This window comes from Euleptes europaea, chromosome 2, assembly GCF_029931775.1.
Source record: "Euleptes europaea isolate rEulEur1 chromosome 2, rEulEur1.hap1, whole genome shotgun sequence".
Classification (NCBI taxonomy): domain Eukaryota; kingdom Metazoa; phylum Chordata; class Lepidosauria; order Squamata; family Sphaerodactylidae; genus Euleptes; species Euleptes europaea.
In genome coordinates this window covers 137212160-137236105 of record NC_079313.1, presented here as the reverse complement: position 1 = coordinate 137236105, position 23946 = coordinate 137212160, and the positions used below count along the sequence as shown (strand labels likewise).

The following is a 23946-nucleotide window of genomic DNA, read 5'->3' as shown; positions in this document are numbered from 1 at the left end:
TGGGGGGGGATCTTTGTCTTGGAACTCCCGTCTTTCAAGGAGATGGAAAATGACAGATATACCAAATAAATCAGAGTGGGTTGAAAAAATGATGGAATTAGTAGAAATGGCAAAACTTACGGCGTCGATAAATCAAAAGGATGGCAATGAATTTGCAAAAGAATGGGAGGCATGGATTAATTATTGTAGAAATGAACATAAATGTGATATTAACAAATGTATTTTGATCTAATTCAGAACGGATGTATTGGATACTGACGGTTTTTTGTTATAATTGAATTAGAAAAACAATACAAAGAGAAAAAAAAGTTAACTAAAGGATCAGAGGAGGGGGGAGGGGAAGTTTAAGAATTATACTTTTTAAAATGTGTAATGGAATGCATAATGATTGTTTGGAAAAAAAATAAAAATAAAATATTTTTTTTTTTTTAAAGGAACTCCCGTCTTTCAAAATGGTGTGGTCTGGTGGCGGCAGCTGTGCTTTGCTTTGCCTTATTGGTGTTGGACGGGTTGCTAGCTTGGGATGGGAAGTTGCCACCCCGACCACCCCTGTGGTGTGGCTTGTTGCGGTCAGAACAGCAAATGAGTGGTGGGGTGGGATGGGGCAGTTGACAGATTGCCAAGAAAGTAGTAAAAGACTGCTTGGCTTACTTTTCTGCAGAAGCCGGCTTTTCGGGGTAGGGAGATATGGCCCAATCACCCGCTGAGGCCTGTAGGTCACATTACTCCTAAATGCACAGGAGCATGGGGCAGTGAAAAAGTTGGCAGCCTTAGCTTTGAGCTTCGGAGAAAGGATAGTCATTGCAGTATTAAATATCTATGTTTTAGAAAGAAACAAAGAAAGCAACAAGATTGCAAAGAGCCCAGCACTTCTGCGGGGTGGAAAAGGAGTAACCTTATTGGTGCCCCAAAGTTTCTTTTTTTAAAAAGAAATAGGGATACAGGAACATTCTTCCTCTCAGGTGGTGAGGCAACTGCTGAAAATCTAAAAGCACCAAAATGTAAGCCCCAGCCAATGGCATAGATATGGGAGGAGGGTTCAGTTTCTTATTCTTTGCAGGGCACTGGCACTGGCCAATACAACCCAGCATGCAAAGATTCTTTTATTCTTTCTGTTTTAAGGAGCCCCTGGACTTTGTGGCGCTGAATTTGTATGGCTGGGGCAGTGTTTATGGAGGAGGCAACCCAAAAAGGTGAGTCTCTTGGGAATGGGAGGCATGCTCGCAAACGGTGAAGACATTAGGAAGAATTTTCTAACGGTTAGAACGGTTCCTCAGTAGAACTGGCTTCCTCGGGAGGTGGTAAGCTCTCCTTCCCTGGAGGTTTTTAAGAAGAGGTTAGATGGCCACCTGTCAGCAATGCTGATTCTGTGACCTTGGGCAGATCATGAGAGGGAGGGCACCTTGGCTGTCTTCTGGGCATGGAGTAGGGATCACTGGGAGTGTGGAGGGGAGGTAGTTGTGAATTTCCTGCATCATGCAGGGGTTGGACTAGATGACCCTGGTGGTCCTATGACCTTGCCGGTTGCTTTTGCGCAAGGATCCAAGGGGTTTCCTCTTGATGTGTTGAGGCCCCACGTGCCAGGTTTTTTTTCTTTTCTCGCGCAAGCTCCATTGAACTGAATGGGAGCCGTATGAGCTCTTGTGAAATTCCAGCCAAACTAGATTTTAATTTTATTTATTATTTTGGCTCCCGCTCTCCTGGCTTTCCACAAACTATGCAGAACTGAATGATTCAAGAGGACTTTTCTACACTGGCAATAGAGTTGAACTATACTAAATATTTCACAAAGTTACTGGATAAATTATTAGGGACCGTGGTCTACGACAGCATGGTATAGTGGTTAGGAGTGGCAGACTCTAATCTGGAGAACCGGGTTGGTTTCCCCACTCCTCCACATGAAGCCTGCAGGGTAATCTTGGGCTAGTGATAGTTCTCTCCGAACTTTCTCAGCCCCACCTACCTTGCAAGGTGTCGATGGTGGGGAGAGGAAGGAAAGGCGATTGTAAGCCGCTTTGATACTCCTTAAAGGTAGAGAAAAGCAGGGTATAAAAACCAACTATTCTTCTTCTGTGTATACCTTGGTGAAACGAGGGTCGTGCTATTTAATTTTTGCATTGTGGAGGCTGCAATCCTAAGAACGCATTCCCAGGAGTAAGGCCCATTGAACACAATGGGGTCTACTTCTGAGTAGACTGGTTTAGGATGGCTCCCTTAACGTGTCATGTTAATATTTATGCTTTGCTTCAGTTCTGTTTTTAGATTTCTGATCAATTCTACTACCCTATGTCAGCTGTGACTTGACGGCATGCACGCACAATCCATTGGCATTGTTTATTGAGCGTCCCATTTTGTTGGTCGTATTGATTCCCTCTGTGCGATCTGCCTTGAGTCCCTGTGAGAAAGGCAGGCTATAAATAACATAAATTTAAAAAAAACATTGCCTGCTTTTCTCATTGAGAAGCAAGGTGGATTACGTAATGTAAAGAATGTAAACTTAGGCTGTCGTACTTTGGTCCCATTGTGAGAAGGCAAGAGTCACTGGAAAAGACAGTCATGCTAGGAAAAGTTGAAGGCAGCAGCAGCAGCAGAGTTGGTTTTTATATGCTGACTTTCTCTACCACTTAAGGCAGAATCAAACTGGCTTACAATCACCTTCCCCTCCTCACAACAGACACCCTGTGAGGTAGGTGGGGCTGAGAGAGTTCTAAGAGAGCTGTGACTAGCCCAAGGTCACCCAGCTGGCTTCATGTGTAGGAGTGGGGAAACCAACCTGGTTCACTAGATTAGCCTCTGCTGCTCATGTGGAGGAGTGGGGAATCAAACCCAGTTCTCCAGATCAGACTCCACCCTCCAAACCACTGCTCTTAACCACTACACCAATGCTGGCTCAAAGAGCAGGGAAAGAGGAAAGCCCAACAAGAGATGCATTGACTCCATAAAGGAAGCCACAGCCCTTTGCAAGACCTGAGCAAGGCTGTTAAGGATAGGATGTTTTGGAGGACATGGATTCATGGGGTCCCCATGAGTCAGGAGCAACTTGATGGCACTTAACACACACACACACACACACACAATCGGAGATGTCTGACAAACGGTGTGATGGGACTAGAGTTGCAGAAATATGAAACAAGGCATACATGTTTTACGCACGATATGTTTTTTAAAAAAATAATTTTATTTTTGAAAAAAGATAATTCGAAAAGGGGAGGGGAGGGGGAAAATTAGGAAAAGATAAAAAGAATTATATACAATACATTCAAAATTTCTTCTTGTTTTTTTGTTTTGGCTTTTGGTTTTTTCTTCCTTGGCACCCAGAATATATTGTAATAAACTCACTAATACATTAAAAACTGCCTGTCAAAAATAATATCGGAAGTTTTCAACATTTCTTGTCCTGTCTTCTTTTCTTCTCTTCTTCTCTTCATTTCTTCTCTTCTTATTACACAAACTCAGTTATGACCCAAATTAGATTGTGATAAACATAATAACGCAGTGAGACATATCTATATATATAAAGTTGCAAGGGGATATTTACAATATGGTTTAAGATACGACTTACTATATATATTACTGTATATTACTGTAAGCTCTAATATCATTTTAAGATAAACATAATGAAATCAATAATATTGATGGAACAGCTTCCATCTTTCTTGGAATAAATCAGAAGGTTTCATGTCTGCTTGATTTGTAAGCTTGGCCGTTAAAGCAAATTCATAAATACACACAATATGTTAAACAATGCAAGAAAAGGTATTGTGTGTATAAAGTGCCATCAAGTCACAGCCGACTTATGGCGAACCCGGCCAGGGGCTTTCAAGGCAAGTGAGAAGCAGAGGCTCTTTGTCATTGCCTTCCTCTTCAGAGCCTTCCTTGGTGGTCTCCCTTCCGAGTACCGACCCTGCTGAGCTTCCGAGATCTGACGAGATCAAGATGACTGTGAATCGTCAGAGACTTGGCCGGAAATAAATCTTGCAAAGTTGGGAACCCGCAGATTTTTATTTTGCTTGGGAAAATTAATTCTAAGCACAAAAATGCCTACCTCCTAGAATGGAAGGAGATGAATCGGTTTTGATAGTGATGTGAGATTCACATAATGGGCCTACGTTAGATCGCTACACCCCAAACACCCCGGGATCTCTTAGATGTGGGTTGTGTGAGATGATCTGATCTTTCTCTGAAAGCTCTTTGGTGAAAATCTCAGAACTCGTATTTTATCTTTTAATCTTAATAATAGTTAGGGATATGGATGATACGCATGACTTTCTGTTTCGAATTGCATCTACGTATGCCAGTATTTTTGTATCATTGTGATTCTTTCATACTTACTAATTTCAAGAGTGATTAGATTGATTTTACATCAAAATCTTAAAAGATTAACATGAGTCATCTTGGGCTGGGATACGAGGTTTTCACTTGGCACCTGAACAAATAAACTTTTCTTTACTCAGAGGGCGGTTATCCAATAGAAACTGGTTATTGAAGAGAACAGCCGTCTCAGTGTGAGTGTGTGAGTGCTGTCAAGTCACAGCTGACTTACGGTGACCCCATAGGGTTTTCAAAGCAAGAGGGATTCAGAGGTGGTTTGCCATTGCCTGCCTCTGCGTGGGCTGAGAGAGTTCTGAGAAAACTGTGACTGGCCCATGGTCACCCACAGCAGGCTACATGTGGAGGAGTGGGGTATCAAACCTGGTTCTCCAGATGAGAGTCTGCTGCTCTTAACCACTACCCCACGCTGGCTCTCTGTCTCAGTAGAGCCCTGGGAACAGGCTAAGAGACCTTTCGTTTCCATGTGTCTGTTTTAAAAGGAATGCTTCCCTTTTTGGGGGGTAACGCCCCTCTATACTGGGCATGGAGGTCAAATCCACCCCCTGATATTGCCCCCTAGCACTGGCATTCAGAGGTTGACCTGCTCTAGAAATATAAATTTCTTTAGTCCTCCTGGATAGTAGCCACTTACGGACCTCTCTTTCGTCTATTTGTCTAATCCCTTTTTAAAGTAATCTGTGTTCATGGGCAACCTGTGGCAGTGAATTCCATGTGCCAATTATTCATTGAGTGAAAAAAGACTTCTTTTTGTCTGTCCCATCAATGACTCTGGAAGCTCAGCTGGGTGACCTTGGGCTAGTCACAGTTCTCTCCGAACTCTCTTGGCCTCACCTACCTCACAAGGTGCCTGCTGTGAGGGAGGGAAAGTGACTGTAAGCCGGTTTGATTCTCCCTTAAGTGGTAGAGAAAGTCGGCATATAAAAGCCAACACTTCTTCTTCTTCTCTCTCTTCCCCCCCCCCCCACTTTTCTCATCTCAAAAACTTTAGGGAACTGTTTTTAAGATGATGATAGGTGCTTTATTGCTATATAACAGGCCATCCTGTATGGTCGCTACTGGGGAAGCAATCATAAATGATGAATAACTGACATCAGTGGCGGTCATAACATCCCGGCACAATGGGGAGGGGCTGTGGCTCATGTGCATGGCATGCAGAAGGTCCCAGGTTCAATCCCTGGCATTTCCAGTTAAAAGGACTGGGCAGTAGGTGATGGGAAAGACCTCTGCCTAAGACCTTGGAGAGCTTCTGCCAGTTAGATGTGACTGTACCAACCTTGATGGACCAAAGATCCCATTCATTAGAAGGCAGCTTCATGTGTTCATGAGTTCCACAGGCGAATGGGCTCCCACCATAAGACAGCACCACCCAGCCCTTTTCTTGTTCCCAGCAGAGCAGCAGGCCCTGAAGTTGGCGGGAGCCATCAGAGGAGGGGACGAGGAGACGGCCCGGCAGTGTGCCCTCTGGCTGGCAGAGCGACGAATCCCACTCACGGTTGAGGTGAAGGAAGAGGCTGACCCCAAGCAAGACATTAGGTGATTGCATAAGTGTGGGGAATGACAGAGAGCTGCTTTTCTCTTACTAGGGCAATGTGAGATTTGAGTCCAGTAGCAGTTTGGAGACCAAAAGGATTTCCTGGATATAAGCTTTCGAGAGTCAAAGCTTCCTTCATCACATATAAGTGGGAATGGCGGTCCCTTATATCCCAGTCAGAAAGTGGGAGGGGTATTGCAAAGAAGGGAGTCAGGATGCAGAAGTACAATGTGCATTGTGATCAACTTGATTAGAGCAGGGGAGAAATGCTTCAAAGCCGTAAATTAGCATCTGTAGTGAGATAAGAATCCTATGCCCCTATTCAGCCCGGTGGAAAGGGGGGTCCGTTGCTGTGAATTTGTGAATGAACTCAAGTTTGGCAATCTCACATTGGAATCTCCCCTTGAAGTTTCTCTGTTTGAGGACTGCCACTCTTGAAATGTGGGATTAGAGCCTTTGGATCCACTCCAGTCAGGGTGAAGTAGGTCAAGAGCATCAGCAACAAGCCCTGGGAAACTTAGTTCACCTCCCTGCCGCTTCTGTGAAGGGCAGTAGGGATGTTATCTTTGATGGGGAAGGAATTATTTCCCCCTCTCTCTCTCACACACACACAGTTTCCATATGCCTCTGAATCTTTTTTAACCATCATGGCTAACACCCATTGATAAAAGCTGTCCTCCATAAATTAGTCAAATCCCTTTTGTAAATTCATCCAAGCCAGTGGGCATCGCTACATCTTGTGGCAGTGAGTTCCACACGCCAACTAGTTGTTGTGTGAAGTAATGGCTTGCGTCTTCTCTGATGGTTTCCTGTGTGTAGTTTGGAGGGTGGGGTGGGGGACCAGAGCTGATCTATGTGGGCAGAGAAGAGCCGGACTCAATGATCAAAGATAAAGTAGCTCTTTATTAAGGAACTACATTTCGGATAGGAAAGCTGAGAGACTCTAGGTGTCTGACTAGTGTAGGAGGAAGAGGAGGAGGAGGAGGAGAGTTGTTAAGCAGAGACTGGATGGCCATCTGTCGGGAGTGCTTTGATTGTGGGATCCTGCATGGCAGGGGGTTGGACTGGATGGCCCTTGTGGTCTCTTCCAACCTTGGGCTATTTTGTGATTTTTTAAGGGTTGGTTTTTATATGATTAGAGCAGGGGAGAAATGCTTCAAGGCAGAAAATTAGCAACTGTAGTGAGATAGGAATCCTATGCCCCTATTCAGCCTGGTGGGAAGGGGAGTCAGTTGTTGTGAATTTGTGAATGAACTCAAGTTTGGCAATCTCACGTTGGAATCTCCCCTTGAAGTTTCTCTGTTTGAAAGCTGAGAGACAGAGCCTCTAGCTGTCTAACTAGAGGAGGAAAAGGAGGAGGAGGAGAAGAGTTGGTTTTTATATGCTGACTTTCCCATTTTCTTTCCCGCTTACAATCACCTTCCCTTCCCCTCCCCACAACAGACACCCTGTGAGGTAGGTGGGGCTGAGAGAGTGTGACTAGCCCAAGGTCATCCAGCTGGCTTCATGTGGAGGAGCGGGGAAACAAGCCCAGTTCACCAGATTAGCGTCCGCCGCTCATGTAGAGGAGTGGGGAATCAAACCCTGTTCTCCAGATCAGAGTCCACTGCTCTGAACCACCACTCTTAACCACTACACCACGCTGGAGGGAGAGAGAAGGTAGAATGACTTCCGAGAAGAAGCAGGAAATTAGACCTAAGAGTATCAGTCTAAGGACAGACAAGAGGTGCGAAAAGGGTCAAAAGGTCTTTTGCCTTACAGCCCTGTCTAGCTGACGACTTGCCCACCCCTGTGGGGTCTTCTTCTCAATTCCTTTGCACTCTAGACATTGCTACTTGCAACATTCTGTTCCTCTTTGAACCCCAACATTGAATTAAGGCCTCAATCTACAGATAGATGCAGTCATACACAGAAGCAAGCTGAACTCAACGGTACCTGAAAATCCCAATAGAACAGATTATTGGCACGGCAGGGTGGGGGGCGTCTATCAAGGTTCAGGAAGTTCAAAAGATGCCCCCAACTCAAGAAGATTGAGCACCACTGCTTTAGCGACTAGAAGACTCTATGGGGAGGGGCTGTGGCTCAGTGGAAGAGCCTCTGCCTTGCATGCAGAAGGTCCCAGGTTCAATCCCTGGCATCTCCAGCTAAAAGGATGAGGCAGTTGGTGGTGGGAAAGACCTGAGCTCCTGGAGAGCCGCTGCCAGTCTGAGTAGGCAATACTGACCTTGATGGGCCCAGGGTCTGATGCAGTAGAAAGCAGCTTTATGTGTTTGAGACCCTGAGTTCTAATCCAGGGAGGCAGCCATGTTGGTGCTAGGAGACTAGTTTGATGGAGGAGACTGGACTAATCCAAGACAAAGACATGACATCTCTCCCCCCCCCCCAGAGGGTCCTTCCCTTTCCACCAACCGAGACCGTGGGTGCAGAATACTCTCCTGCAATGGAGCCAGCGTGGTGTAGTGGTTAAGAGTGGTGGACTCTAATCTGGAGAACCAGGTTCGATCCCCAATGCCTCCACATGAAGCCTGCTGGGTGACCTTGGGCTAGTCACAGTTCTCTCCCGACTCTCTCAGCTGTCTGGAGTTGGCCCCACTGGCCTTAAAAGGGAATGTGCCTCTTTTCCCCAAGCACCATCAGAGCTGCTCCCCGCCACCCCCACCCCCCGAGGTATCTAACAGCAATTGGATGTGAAGGCTATGAGGAATTTTTTTCTTGATATCTCTTAGGTAGTTCTCAGGACCTCTACAGCTTCATCAAGCAATGCAAATCACAGAGGACTCGCTTAGTTTGCTGCAAAGAAAGTAACAAACATCATTAAGGCCAGCGTGGTGTAGTGGTTAAGAGTGGTGGTTTGGAGCGGTGGACTCTAATCTGGAGAACCAGGTTTGATTCCTCACCTCCACATGAGCGGCAGACTCTAGTCTGGAGAACCGGGTTCGATCCCCAACTCCTCCACATGAAGCCTGCTGGGTGACCTTGGGCTAGTCGCAATTCTCTCTGAACTCTCCCAGCCCCCACCTACCTCACAAGATGTCTGTTGTGGGGAGAGGAAGGGAAGGCAGTTGTAAGACGGATTGAGGCTCCTTAATGGTAGAGAAAATCGGGGTATAAAAACCAGCTCTTCTTCTCTTCAGGGATGGACTGCCAGGAAAAGCTGTCCAGGAAAAAAGGGGGGGGGCGCGTTGCAGGTTGCAAGGCTGTGCCTTCCTAACATCTCCTTTCCTTTCCTCTCCTAGGCTGTGGGTGGGCGTGGAAGATGCCCACATGAGCACCATCCCCATCTACCTGAAAGTCCAACCTTGCATGACTTTGGCTTCCCTCAAAGACATGGTACGGGCACTAGCGTTGGGGTCTGGCGGGATTGAACCCCCAGGCTCAGTTGTGAGGCGCAGGCTGTTCCTGGAGCAGCCCAGGGAGGATGGGGTTTTCATAGAATCATAGAGTTGGAAGAGACCACCAGGGTCATCTAGTCCAACCCCCTGCACAATGCAGGAAATTCACAACTACCTCCCATCCCCACACCCCCAGTGACCTTTACTTCATGCCCAGGAGAAGCCCAAGATGCCCTCCCTCTCATGATCTGCCTAAGGTCATAGAATCAGCTTTGCTGACAGATGGCCATCTAGCCTCTGCTTAAAAACCTCCAGGGAAGGAGGGCTCACCACCTCCCGAGGAAGCCTGTTCCACTGTGTGCAGAGAGATGGATTTTAGCAGGTGAGAGAGCTGCGTGTTCTCTGGAGGGTCTGTGGCTCAGTGGCAGAGTATCTGCTTGGCCTGCACAAGTTCCCAGATTCAATCCCCGGCTTCTCCAGTTAAAGGGACCAGGCAAGTAGGTGATGTGAAAGACCTCAGCCTGAGACCCTGGAGAGCCGCTGCCGGTCTGAGTAGACAATACTGACTTCTATGGACCAAGGGTCTGATTCAGTAGAGGGCAGCTTCATGTGTTCAAACCAACTCCATATCTTGCCTTGAAAACCCTACAAGGTTGCCATAAGTTGGCTGCGACTTGACAGCAAAATAAATAAATAAATAAATAAACAAACAAACAATGTCTGGCCTGACCCTGTCTGGAGAGGACTGGCTGTGTTTAAATGAACGTGGCAAGGGACCCTCTGGAGTAGCCCCCACTGGCCTTAAAAGTGAACACGCCTCTTCTCCCCAAGCACCGTCAGGGCTGTTCTGTCTTGCATAAGCATATTACCTTGGATCATCATAGACCCGAGTTCATAGAATCATAGAGTTGGAAGGGACCACCAGGGTCATCAAGTCCAGCCCCCTGTACAATGCAGGAAATTCACAACTACCTCCCCCCACACACCCTTAGTGACCAGAAGATGGCCAAGATGCCCTCCCTCTCATCATCTGCCTAAGGTCACAGAATCAGCATTGCTGACAGATGGCCATCTAACCTTAAAAACCTCCATGGAAGGAGCACTTACCACCTCCCGAGGAAGCCTGTTCCACTGAGGAACCGCTCTAACTGTTAGAAAATTCTTCCTAATGTCTAGACGGACACTCTTTTGATTTAATTTCAACCCATTGGTTCTGGTCCGGCCTTCTTGGGCAACAGAAAACAATTCAGAACCATCCTCTATATGACAGCCCCTCAAATACTTGAACAGGGTTTATCTCTGTTGTTATGTGGTTGAGAGTCACTCTCTCACCCTTGGATCTTCAGGGACATGGGAGTAAAAATGTCCTGACCTCTCCAGGGTTGCCATAAGGATGAACACATGGGGCACATTTGAGCCAAAGGTGAGCATCGTCCTGAAGTGGTCATATGCTGTGATAAGTGTCTAAGGTTTTTAGATCTTGTATTTCACTGAAAAATACTTTATCTAATTTAACCAGTCACCCCAAGCAATGATACAAATTTTGAATTAAAAAATTCCTTTTTATTGTAGAAACTTCAGTAATAAAAATTTAAAAAGTGAAATAATAGACTTGAAAGCTAGGGAAGATACTTAAGAAACCACAAAAACAGATTGACTTGTTTTTCACTATTTGGCATTATCAAAAACCTTGATTTTGTTTTGGCTATCCCCAGACTTCAAATGACTATACAATATCTGGGAGTATTGTATCTGACTTTGTTCTGTGGTTTTTGTGGTTTAACATCCTGTCTCACAAACAACTTGTTTTTCACAAGTCTTTGCCTTTCTGTAGGCTCATATCTGAAGCCTTAAATTTTAACTTGGATTTTAAGTCAGTGCTGAAGGTTGTCAGTATTAACCTATACTTTTAACCATAAATGTATTGAAAACCATAACAGTCCTGTCCCATTGATTTCAGTGGGAAAGATGTAGGTCAGTGCTTAATTCCCCCATTGAAATCTACAGGGGCTTAGACTGGAGTAAGATTGCACTCTTAGAAAAGCAAGCTTTGGAGTCACACAGCATTCTTCTCAGCTATACTTAACCTGTTTTTAGTCAATAGGTGTTCCAAAAGAATACAAACGGTGCTTTGTCCTCCTTCTTTCGCCATAAGTCAGCTGCGACTTGACGGCACTTTACACACTCATGGCATGGTACAGGTGTTTCCTTCACATTCCCTGCAGCCTGCTTTTTCTGCCGGCCTAGGTTTTCCTCCATTATGGTTTCCCGTCCAGCATTCAGCAGTGGGTGGTCGGTCAGAGGCTGCCTCGCGACCACGAGACCCTTCAGTACCACGGCATCCAGAGGGATGGCGACGTGGCTTATCTCTACCTCCGGTCTGCCAAGTCGGCCAAGCTTCGCAAAGACACCTTCCAACGGGAGCATGAACGCAGACAGCTGGAAGGTGAGCCCGCGGGGTGACCTGGGATGGCGCGGCGGCATGGGAGGGTGGGCTGTGATGTTAAAGACTCTCGCATGAGACTCTGGAGAGCTGCTGCCCATCTGAGTTGGCAATACTGACCTCTGCTTCAGGTGCGCCAAGGGTCTGATTTAGTGTCAGACAGCTTCGTGTGTGTTCATGTGTCGCAATTTCAGTCCCTAGCGTTTCCAGCTGAAAAGGATTAGGCAGTAGGTGATGTGAAAGATCTCCGCCTGAGAAACTGGAGAGCTGCTGCCAGCCTGAGTTGACAATACTTACCTTGATGGACCAAGGGACTGGTTCAGTATGAGGCAGCTTTATGTGTTCATGTGTGCCAGGTTCATTCCCCAGCATCTCCAGTTGAAAAGGATCAGGCAGTAGGGGATACGGAAGTCCTTTCTCTGCCTGAGACCCTGGAGAGACGCTGCCAGTCTGAGCTGACAATACTGACCTTGATAGACCAAAAAGGTCTGGTTCAGTATCAAGCAGCTTCATATGCCTTCCTTTCTCTCTTTGGAAACCTCTTTAGAGTTAGGCATTGAAGAGGGTGCCCTGCTGCCACGGGGAACCACAGAAACGGCTGCTAACCCAACTGCCAGAGACCCTTTGGATATCCTGGATGCCGAAGAGCAAACGGAAGATCCAGCTGCATCGATCCCTGCCCAGAGCCTGAAGGTAAGGCCTGGGAGGAGGCCCGGCCACAGCCTCTCTTTCTCCACTCGCCAGCGTGGTATAGTGGTTAAGAGCAGTGGTTTGGAGTGGTGGGCTCTGATCGGGAGAACCAGGTTCAATTCCCCACTCCTCCAAATGAGCGGTGGAGGCTAATCTGGTGAACCGGGTTGGTTTCCCCACTCCTCCACATGAAGGCAGCTTGGATCCTGGGCTAGTCACATTCTCTCAGCCCCACCTATGTCACAGGGTGTCTGTTGTGGGGAGGGGAGAGGAAGGTGATTGATTTGATTCTTTGTTAAGTGGTAGAGAAAGTCCGCATATAAAAACCAACTCTTCTTCTCCTCCTCCCCCCTCCTCCTCCTGCCCCCCTCCCATGGCCCTTCCGTCTCTCCGTAGGTCGGCTGGGAGTGCTCGGTCTGCACCTTCATCAACAAGCCCACCTGGCCGGGCTGCGAGATGTGCTGTGCTGAGCGGCCCAAGGATTACGCCATGCCAGAAGGCTACCAGCCAGGCGAAGAGGAGCTGGCACGGCTGCAGAAGGAGGAGGAAGCCATGCAGCAGTACAAGCAGGTGAGAGGCCGGGGGGCCAGGTGGGGGCAAGTGGGTTGTAGGGTCTGTACAATTCCAGTCTCTGCCAGTCTACATTGGCTCCAGGTCTTTTGTGGGGAGGGCAAAGGAAGGTGATTTACTCACTTTGCTCTGCTCTGGTATTGTGTTTAGTTTTGGGCATTGCAATTTAAGAAAGATGTAGACAAGCTGGAGCATGTCCAGAGGAGGGCAACAAAGATGTTGAGGGGTCTGGAGACCACATCCTATGAGGAAAGGCTGAAGGAGCTGGGTATGTTTAGCCTGGAGAGGAGAAGACTGAGAAGGGGTATGATAACCATCTTCAAGTAATTGAAGGGCTGTCATATAGAGGATGGTGCCGAGTTGTTTTCTGTTGCCCCAGAAGGTTGGACCAGAACCAACTGGTTGAAATTAAATCAAAAGAGTTTCTGTCTGGACATTAGGAAGAATTTTCTAACAGTTGCAGTGGTTCCTCAGTGGTACAGGCTTCTTTGGGAGGTGGTAAGCTCTCCTTCCCTGGAGGTTTTTAAGCAGAGGCTAGATGGCCGTCTGTCAGCAATGCTGATTCTATGACCTTAGGCAGATCATGTGAGGGAGGGCACCTTGGCCATCTTCTGGGCATGGAGTAGGGGTCACATGGGGTTTTGGGGGGAGGTAGTTGTGAATTTCCTGCATTGTGCAGGGGGTTGGACTAGATGACCCTGGTGATCCCTTCCAACTTTATGATCCTATGATTCTGTGATTGTAAGTCAGTTTGATTCTTCCTTAAGTGGTAGAGAAAGTTGGCATATAAAAACCAACCCTTCTTCCTGACAGCTCTTTCTTTCTCTCCTTAAAACAGGCCAAAGAGCAACGGAAGCGTGCCAACTATCAGCAGCTCCTGCAGCTGGACGGGCAGCGCCTGGTGCTGTCTGAGGCGGCGGTGGACTGCCCCATCTGCTTTGTGACTTTGGAGCCCGGGGAGGGCGTGACTCTGCGTGAGTGCCTGCATTCCTTCTGCAAGTAAGCCTCCCAGAAGATCTTGGCCTTCTCCCCCCACCCCCAATTGCTGCCTCTAGATCCCTGGAAGGGTAGTCCTCAGCTACTGGACTGTGACCAGGGGAGGGGCTGTGGCTCAGTGGTGGAGCATCTACTTGGCTTGTGGAAGATCCCAGTTTCAATCCCCAGCATCTCCAATTAACAAATTAGGTAGTAGGTGATGTGAAAGACATCTGCTGGAGACCCTGGGGAGTTGCTGCCAGTCTGAGTAGACATTATTGACCATAATGGATCAAGGGTCTGCTTGAGTAGAAGGCAGTTCCATGATGGACCAAGGATCTGCTTCAATAGAAGGCAGCTTCCATGATGGACCAAGGGTCTGCTTCAGTGGAAGGCAGCTTCCATGATGGACTAAGTGGGTCTGCTTCAGTAGAAGGCAGCTTCCATGATGGACCAAGGGTCTGCCTCAGTAGAAGGCAGCTTCCATGATGGACCAAGGGTCTGCTTCAATAGAAGGCAGCTTCCATGATGGACCAAGGGTCTGCTTCAATAGAAGGCAGCTTCCATGATGGACCAAGGGTCTGCTTCAGTAGAAGGCAGCTTCCATGATGGACCAAGGGTCTGCTTCAGTAGAAGGCAGCTTCCATGATGGACCAAGGGTCTGCTTCAGTAGAAGGCAGCTTCATGCATTGAAGCCGTGAATGGATTTAGTTTTACAAGAAAGCAGGCGGTTACTGCCCACATATCTCTTGATCCTGCTACTGCTTCTCTTCCCAGGGACTGCTTGAAAGGGACCATCCTCAACAGCCAGGAGCCTGAGGTCCGTTGCCCCTACATCGACCAGAAGTACTCCTGCCCGGGGCAACTACTGGAACGGGAGATCAAAGCGGTAGGCATCCAGGCAGAGCCAGGTGGGGCTTGAACTGTCACTGGGGAAGCCATTCCTGTACAGCTTGGAGAGGCAACAAGCCACGCAGGGGTTTACTCTGACCCGCACAATAGTCTGTGATCCCAAGGCCTCTCTCCTCCCCCTCACTTTCTGTATTTGCTTCCTGCAGTGTCCCATGTGAGATATGGGCAAAGACCTCTTCAGCCGTGTCTTCTCCAGGGAGGCTTTGGCAGAGCCCTTGGGTCACCTTGTGTGACTTTGAGGTTTCTTAAACTTCAAAGCCTTTGCTCAGGTCCAAGAGTCGCCCTCTGGGGTGGGTAATGAGAAGATAAGAACATAAGAAAGGCCCTGCTAGATCAGACCCAGGCCCATCAAGTCCAGCAGTCTGTTCACATGGTGGCCAACCAGGTGCCTCTAGGAAGCCCAAAAACAAGACAACTGCAGCAGCACCATCCTGCCTGTCTTCCACAGCACCTCATATATTAGGCATGCTCCCCTGATCCTGGAGAGAATAGGGATGTATCATGACAAATATCTGTAAAGGAATTGGGGTTCCACAATTCCTTGGGTTTCATAATTTTCCTGGTTCAGGCCTCTAGGCCTATGATTTCTGTGATATTGAGACTCTGAAGGGCTGGAAGATAGTCGGCCCATCCCAAATTATAACAGTGAAATAGTTTCATTTTGAAAAGCTGCTTCTGTGGAGGGAGTAAGATAAGGCATCCAGCTGTCTCTCCTTAAGGCCTCCTCTCTCCTTTCCCAATTGAAGGCCGTGAGTTACCAAGGCACCTGGACACGTCAGTTACTTGGAGCAAGTCAGCATTCTGACCAAATTATTAATTAACAACAAATTACCTTCGTTTTCTCAAGCCATTGAGAACACGACCATAAAGGCAGACCAGTTCCAAGCCAAATCATGCATGCTTGGGGTACGGCTGGAGGGCCGTGCCTGCGGCATCAAAACCCATTTTGATTTTGACCCTTGAGGGGGGAACTCTGGTCGGACTGACCTTTGGAGAAACTTTGGAAATCTTGTGTGCTGAAAGAACTTTGGAAACTGGTAACTTATTTGAACCTTGCCTTAAGAAGCTTTGCCTAACTCTTGAACCTTGGAAACTGAATGTGTAAGTTAGCTATGCTAAACTTTTATTATTTTCTTCCTTAATGCTTCATGAAACCTTTCCTTTCTGTAACAGGCACAAATCTTATGAATAAATCTTTAGCCTTTATTTGGCTGTGTCTTTTGACTTCGGGGTTCCAAGCCTAAATCCAAGTGCCTTGTGTGTGTGTGTGTATGACCAGCTACAAAAACTTAAAACCTTTTGTTGGTGCAACTCTCGCCTGGCGGATGTCCTACCCTGCAGGATATGCATTGTGCTGTAATTTGGAGCCAGCAGGCAGAGGCTGCCCTTATCCTTTGCCCGGGGGTGCTGGATGTTTGATTAAGGGCTGGTGGCAGCGTGCCCATTGAGTGCAGGCAGGTTCCCTGACTCAGTGTCTTGTGTGGATGTAATTTCGGAAAACCCCCATAAACAAAGGAACCGTCCTGTGGAGACAGGGCGGTTTTCTTTCCTTTTTCCTTTACAATATCCATTTTGACTAGTAGCCATGGATAGCCCTGTCCTCCATGAACATGTCCACTCCCCTCTTAAAGCCATCTAAGTTGGCAGCTGTCCCCACATCCTGGGGCAGGGAGTTCCACAGTTTAACTACGCTCCTTCTGACGAGGCACCTGAACCTCTGAGTGGTCGTTCCCCCATTTAATGTGCAGCCTCCCACCGAAGCCCCACGGATTCCACAGTTAAGATTAGTCTGATGCAATGCTTCTGGAGCTGGGGTGGGGGGAGTAGAGCTCAACCCCCTGCAAAGCCCCCCTCCCCCAAGTCTCCTCTGAGCTACCCTGGTCTTCATCTGCAGCTCCTCAGCCCAGCAGAATACCAGCGCTTCCTGGACCTGGGCATCTCGGTGGCTGAGAATCGCAGCCGCTGCAGCTACCACTGCAAGACAACAGACTGCCGGGGCTGGTGCTTCTTCGAGGACGACGTGAACGAGTTCCCGTGCCCCGTGTGTCTGAAGAAGAACTGCCTCCTTTGCAAGGTGAGGGGCTGAGCATCTGCAAGCAGGACCTGTGTGCGAGGGGGAGGGGAGGCCAGTTCACGGGCGGGAAACAAGCCGTGGTCAGCTTTGTGTGAATTCACAGTATCTTTCTCCCTTGAGGCACTGGGGGCTTATTACTCTTAGTCTATAGAAGTTAAACTCTGGTGTTCTGCTAGGGTTTTATATTCTGCTGTATAGTTCATGCCCTGGCCTGGGTAGCCCTAGGCTAGCCTGATCTCATCAAATCTTGGAAGCAAAGCAGGGTCGGCCCTGGTTAATACTTGGATGGGAGACCACCAAGGGAGTCCAGGGTTGCTACCCAGGGGCAGGCAATGGCAAACCACCTGTGTTCGTCTCTTGCCTTGAAAACCCCAGGAGGGGTCACCATAAGTCACTTGTGACTAAGAATCATAGAACATACAAACATAGAGTTGGAAGGGAGCTCCAGGGTCATCTAGTCCAACCCCTTGCACAATGCAGGAAATTCACAACTACCTCCTCCCCTCACATCCCCATGCTTAGAAAATGGCAAAAAAATGACCCCTCCAAGATCCCTGGCCAATCTGGCCTGGAGGAAATTTGCTTCCTGACCCCAAAGTGGCAATCGGCATTACCCTGGTCATGTAAGAAAGGACCATGAGAGCCGAGTGCTGATGCAACCCTTCCTGCCCTTCCTCTCATGATCTGCCAGAATCAGTGTTGCTGACAGATGGCCATCTAGCCTCTGCTTAACAACCTCTTAAGAAGAAGAGCCCACCACCTCCTGAGGAAGCCTGTTCCACTGAGGAACTGCTCTAACTGTTAGACAGTTCTTCCTAATGTCTAGACAGAAACTCTTGATTTAATTTCAACCCATTGGTTCTGGTCCGATCTTCTGGGGCAACAGAAAACAACTCGGCACCATCCTTTCTATGACAGCCATTCAAGTGCTTGAAGATGGTTATCATATCCCCTCTCAGTCTTCTCCTCTCCAGGCTAAATGTACCAAGCTCCTTCAACCTTTCCTCATAGGACTTGGTCTCCAGACCCCTCACCATCTTTGTTGCCCTCCTCTGGACACTTTCCAGCCATCTCACTCTGCCTAAAGAGAAACGGGGTGGCAGCCTGCTAAGAACCAGCAAAATATTTGGTTCCGATTTAAGCATCCCAAAGGAGTCTTTGCCAAACAATCCAGGCGAGGAAGGTCAGAAACCGGAGTCCCAACCGGTGTCTTTGTCCGCAGGCTATTCACGAGAACATGAACTGCAAAGAGTACCAGGATGATCTCAAACTCCGCGCCGAGAAGGACGAGGCAGCGCGGCAAACCACGGAGATGTTGATGGTGAGGAGGTTAGGATGAGTGGCCCCAGCAAGGGCCATCTTCCAGGCCATCTGGATGCCCTCAACTTCCCCACTGGGTCTGCTATGCGGAGAAGACCAGGTTTACCCAGGCACGTTTCTTGCTTTGACTTGCAGCATCAAGAGTTACCATGGAGTAGGTTGGATTCAAATCCTCCTCTCAGCCATAAAGCTCCCGGTGTGATCTTGGATTACTTAGGCTCTCTCAGTCTAATTTACCACGAGAGCCAAGCACGGACGCATCCCTTCCTGCCCTCCCTCTTACGATCTGCCCAAGTCCACAGAATCAGCATTGCTGTCAGATGGCCACCTAGCCTCTGCTTAAAAACCTCCAGGGAAGGAGAGTCCGCCACCTCCCGAGGAAGCCCGATCCTCTGAGGAACTGCTTTGCACATCTCTCCTCTCCTTTCAGAAAATGGTGCAGAAAGGGGACGCCATGTACTGCCCGGTGTGCCAGATCATCATCCAGAAGAAAGACGGCTGCGACTGGATCCTCTGCACAGTGTGTCGCACGGAGATTTGCTGGGTGACCAAAGGTCTGCGCTGGGGACCAGCGGTATGTATGGACTGAGCTCGGCGAGTGCCGGCACCATGTGACAGCCATGGGCACCCAAGCTCTGGAACTCTCTCCCCAGGGAGATTCGTCTCTCCCCTTCTGTTTCTGTCTTCCACCAGCGAGTGAAGACTTTTGTGTTTCTTTTGCATTCCCTCAATGATTCTTCCTTCCCAACCAGTGAATTTATGGTCATTTTTGCATGGGTACTTTGACTCACGTTCGCCCCCTCTCTGTCTCGGTTGTTCCTTGGAGTTATGCATGAGTTTTCCCTCCATTAGAGATGACCTCTCTGCCAGCCCTCACAAATCCTGAACCTTCCCGTCCCTCTGTTAACCCGATTCTTCCCTCTCCTCTGAGCTCAGCCCGGGTGAAATCCCTGTGCATAAGGCAAAGCGTAGGACATGCAAGCTTGGTTTCTCTCACAGCCAATTACAAAGCGGCGTGTAAAGAGGTGGGGATTCAAATGCTTCCTGGGAGCTCTTTCTGAGCAGAAGAAAGGCTTTTTAAAAACGAAATTTGGATTCCCCCCCCTTTCAAATTGCTCCATTTTTTTTGTTTTTTTCTTCTTCTTCTTAAAATCCTTTTTTATTTGGCAATTGGGTTTTGGAGGGGGGGATTGTCTCTCACAGTAAGTGCTACAAAGTAATCCAATCACAAAGCAGTGTTTCAAGGGGCGGGACTTGATTTGAGCTTGGAGGCTGCTGGGGCAGAGATTCCCAACAGGAAGGTGTGGGTCCAGCAAGCAAGGAACCTCAGGTAAAACTCCCATGCATAAATGACCTATGTCTTGTATGTATGTTAGCCCTGAACTGGATGGCCCAGGCTAGCCTGATCTCGTCAGATCTCAGGAGCTAAGCAGGGTCGATCCTGGCACGTATTTGGGTGGGAGACCTCCAAGGAAGTCTAGGGTTGTGATGCAGACACTTCCAAACGTCTTGAAAACCCTATGGGGTCGCCATAAGTCAGTTGCGACTTGACTGCAAAAAATAATAACTATTTTGTATGTATTTCAATTCTGGTTTTTAATTCTCTTCTAAATAGTTTTGATAGTGTATGTTTGGGGGGGTTGATTTTAATAGTTTGATAATGTAATTTTATCATGTATGTTCTAGTTCGGTTCAGTCTTCATTACGGCCCGCAGGCCATTCAGAAGCAGAGTTAAACAGATAAAAACAATATAAGATTAAATAGCCACCTTGGCTGTCCTCATCAGGGCAGAAAGGAAGGATATACATTCTGTAAATGATAATAGTAATAATTATGCCATGAGTCTCTCTGTGTGGGAAGATGCAAAACCCCTTGGTGTGTGACTACTGTTGCCAATCTCCAGGTAGTAGCTGGAAATCTCCCACTATTACAACTGATCTCCAGCCAACAGAGATCAGTTCAGCTGGAGAAAATGGCCACTTTGGCAATTGGACTCTATGGCATTGAAGTCCCTCCCCTCCTCAAATCCCACCCTCCTCAGGTTCCACCCAAAAAATCTCTGGGTATTTCCCAACCAGGATCTGGCAACCCTATGTGTGACCCAATCCAGGCAGGGTGTTGGCTTTGAAAGACTTCTTTGGGGCCCGACTGTGCTGCTGTTTAACAGCTGGTGACCTTAGGAAACTGTGGTTTCCTGCGTAACCACGTGAGCTGTACACGCAGAGCTGGAGAGGGTGGGGGCGGGGGCTCAAAAGCTCTTGCCAAGGGCTGGTTGGCAGACTTGAAACAGTCTGAGAGCCAGCAGGGTATAGTGGTTAGAGTGTAGGACTAGAATTTGAGAGACCCAGGTTTGAACAAAGATGGTGAGGGGTCTGGAGACCAAATCGTATGAGGAAAGGTTGAAGGAGCTGGGTATGTTTAGCCAGAAGAGGAGAAGACTGAGAGGGGACATGATAACCATCTTCAGGTACTTGAAGGGCTGTCATATAGAGGAGGGTGCCGAGTTGTTTTCTGTTGCCCCAGAAGGTCAGATCACAACCAACGGGTTGGAATTAAATCAAAAGAGTTTCTGTCTAGGCATTAGGAAGAATTTTCTAACAGAGCAGTTCCTCAATGGAACAGGCTTCCTTGGGAGGTGGTAAGTGCTCCTTCCCTGGAGGTTTTTAAGCAGAGGCTAGATGGCCATCTGTCAGCAATGCTGATTCTATAACCTTAAGCAGATGATGAGAGGGAGGGCATCTTGGCCATCTTCTGGGCATGTAGTGGGGGTCACTGGGAGTGTGGGGGGGAGGTAGTTGTGAATTTCCTGCATTGTGCAGGGGGTTGGACTAGATGACCCTGGTGGTCCCTTCCAACTATGATTCTATGAGTCCCCAACTCTGGCATGGCAGCTCGCTGGGTGACCTTGGGCCAGTTATATACTCTCCACATAAGCTACCTCACAGGGTTGTTGTGAGGATAAAATGCAGGAGTAGAGAATGATGTAAGCTGCTTTGCTTCCCCATTGTGTGTAGTGGTTAAGAGCAGTGGACTCTAATCTGGATAACCGGGTTTGATTCCCCAGTCCTCCACATGAAGCCTACTGGGTGACCTTGGGCCACTCACAGTTCTCTTTGAACACACTCAGCCCCACCTACCTCACAAGGTGTCTGATGAAGGAAGACGGAAGGAAAGGCGACTGTAAGCTGGTTTGAGACTCCTTTCGGTACAGAAAATCGGGATATAAAAACCAACTCCTCTTCTTCTAAATGAATTAAATAAAGAAACAGACATGGAAGAAGGAAGGAGAGGTTGCTGCCCAAGCAAGTAGCCAACACTAGAAGAGCATCCCAAGCTGAGAATAAAAGGAGGGGCAGTGGCCATGACTCAGTAGTAGGGCAACTGCTTGGCATTCAGAAGGTCCCAGGTTCAATCCCTGCCATCTTCAATTAAAAGGAGAAGGTAGTAGGTGATGTGAAGGATCTCAACCTGAGATCCTGGAGTGCTGCTGCCAGTCAGAGCAGACAATCCTGACCTTGATCAGCTGACCTCCGGGAGCCCCCCCGTGGGAATTTGGGTGGGGCAAGGCCCCAATTTCTGTCTGCTGATTGGCTGAGCATCAGCGGGCAGCAGGTGCAATCAGCTGGACATCTCCTGCCATAAGTGGGCAAATGGGACCTCTGTGCTCAGGGTTGTTTCACACACCAAGAAAGCCTCAAACATCCTTATGGCCTGTACCGCAATGGTCCTGAGCCATCATGGAGGTAGCTGCAACTCTGGGAGACAATGTGGTGTAGTGGTTAAGAGCCGCGGACTCTAATCTGGTGAACCAGGTTTGATTCCCCACTCCTCCACATGAGCAGCGGATTCTAATGTGGAGAACAGGGTTTGTTTCCCCACTCCTCCACATGAGCGGCCGACTCTAATCTGGTGAACCGGGTTCGATTCCCCACTCCTCCACATGCACGGCAGACTCTGATTTGGAGCTGGGTTGGTTTCCCCACTCCTCCACATGAAGCCAGCTGGGTGACCTTGGGCTAGTCCGTTATTTCCGAACTGTCAGCCCCACCTACCCTCGCAGGGGGTCTGTTGTGGAGAGAGAAGGAGATTGTAAGCCAGTTTGATTCTCCTTAAAAGGGAGAGAAAGTCAGCGCGTAAAAACCAACTCTTCTTCTTCTATTGGCCATCTCTAGGATGAGGACCAGTACAGGTGGGGGCTGTTCCCATGTCTCTAATGGCCGTGTGTGCATGTGTGTTTCAAGTGCTGTCAAGTCACTTCCAACTTATGGTGACCCTATGAACGAACACCCTCCAAAATGTCCTATCATTAACATTTTGCTCATGTCTTGCAAATTGAGGGCCATGGCTTCCTTGATAGAGTCAATCCATCTCATGTTGGGTCTTCCTCTTTTCCTGCTGCCTTCAGCTTTTCCTACCGTTATAGTCTTTTCCAGTGTCTTGTCTTCTCATAATGTAAACAAAGGGCAATAGTCTCAGTTTAGTGATTTTAGCTTCTAGGGAGGCTTGATTTAACCCACTTATTGGGGTTTTTTTTTTGGTGGCCCATGGTATCCGTAAAATTTCTCTAACACAATCATGAGCAATCTTAACATACCATTCTGCCCGGATAAGAAAGGCCTTCTGGAAAGACTTCTAGCACTAGGTGACACTAGACAATTTTTTAAAAGAGAAAGCAATAGTGCAATCCTAAACAGTTATACCTTTCTAAATCCATGGCTTAGGACAGAGATTCCCCAACATGGGGCCTGTGGGTACCATGGCGCACACTGGCACCTTTTCTAGCGCCCACCAAGTGTTTGTAGGAAGTTGGTGGGGCCAGGTAGAGCTTTTGCCCAGCAAGGATTCTGATTGACTATTGGAGATTTGACTGGCTGTTCAGATTTTTTTTAATGTTGCTTTGGCGGGAGCTGCCACCACAGCACAAGGATCTCCACTGTCTTACTGAAATTAAGCTGTGGCAATAGTGTTGGCGGCTGGCTCCACCTCCTGCAGCGGCCATTGTGTGGCAGCCGTTTTGTTGCTGCGCCCACCATGCCGTGTCAGAATGCCAAATGGACCCGCAGGCTCAAAAAGGTTGGGGACCATTGACTGCTTAGGACTGCAGGGCATGTCTCCTTTTCGCAAAGTGCTCCGTCTGGCCAGTTTCCATCCTGTGCCACGGATTTCCTCTCCACCCATCTCTGGCACATTTCCTTCTTTGGCTGTTTCCTTTCCCTCTTTTGTTTTCCACCCCAGTCCTCATCCCTTCTCTGCTCCTTCCTCGCTCCCTTTTAACTCTGTTTTGTCCTCGCTTCTCCCAGGGCTCCGGAGATACCAGCAGCGGCTGCCGTTGCAGGCTGAACAGCGCTCCGTGTCACCCTAATTGCCACAACTGCCATTGATGGTGAACTCTGAATTCTGGCGGATGGAGAACTCTGAATTCTGGGCGACCTTGTATGCGGGACAAATGCCAGCCCGGACTGACAGCCCATCAAAGCCTTTGGGGATCTCTGTCATGGGTCCCTCTGTAGAAAGACTGATTCCCTGCATTTCAACTCAGGAGGGGTTACGTATGGTGGAGGCCGGCTTCTGCCTCTAGAGATGTTATGCTCTGATTGCAACTATACCTCGTGACAGGCGGCCCGAAGCCAGGCTGGGGCTTCTGAAATCTCCTGGCTCAGTTTGTCAAGGGCTAACCTGGTTTCTTCTCCCCCTTCCACCTAAGCAGCATCAGGCTATGCTTATCTTCGGGACACTTGAGGGTGCTCCGGCCAAAGCACAGATTCT

The 23946-nt window shown here is 48.3% G+C and overlaps 1 protein-coding gene and 1 non-coding gene across 2 annotated transcripts; both read left to right on the top strand.

Moving 5' to 3' along the window:
- The first annotated feature begins 1171 nt into the window (after positions 1-1171).
- Positions 1172-23561, top strand: RBCK1 (RANBP2-type and C3HC4-type zinc finger containing 1). The gene is made up of 12 exons (XM_056844898.1): positions 1172-1193; positions 5724-5865; positions 9100-9193; positions 11443-11641; positions 12186-12331; positions 12725-12898; positions 13737-13897; positions 14651-14762; positions 16680-16859; positions 18082-18180; positions 18610-18753; positions 23481-23561. Exons 1-12 carry the CDS (start codon positions 1172-1174, stop codon positions 23559-23561), a joined length of 1554 nt encoding a protein of 517 aa, XP_056700876.1.
- Positions 7935-8006, top strand: TRNAA-UGC (transfer RNA alanine (anticodon UGC)). The gene has a single exon. It is a non-coding gene; the product is annotated as a tRNA-Ala (tRNA).
- Positions 23562-23946: the final 385 nt, after the last annotated feature.

Excerpts from the sequence above, each read along its gene's own strand:
- RBCK1 (XM_056844898.1), top strand. The coding sequence starts at position 1,172 with ATGGAGGAGGCAACCCAAAAAG. Across the intron at positions 13,898-14,650 it reads TGCCTGCATTCCTTCTGCAA|GGACTGCTTGAAAGGGACCA; the intron begins GTAAGCCTCCCA and ends TTCTCTTCCCAG. Across the intron at positions 18,181-18,609 it reads AAACCACGGAGATGTTGATG|AAAATGGTGCAGAAAGGGGA; the intron begins GTGAGGAGGTTA and ends CTCTCCTTTCAG.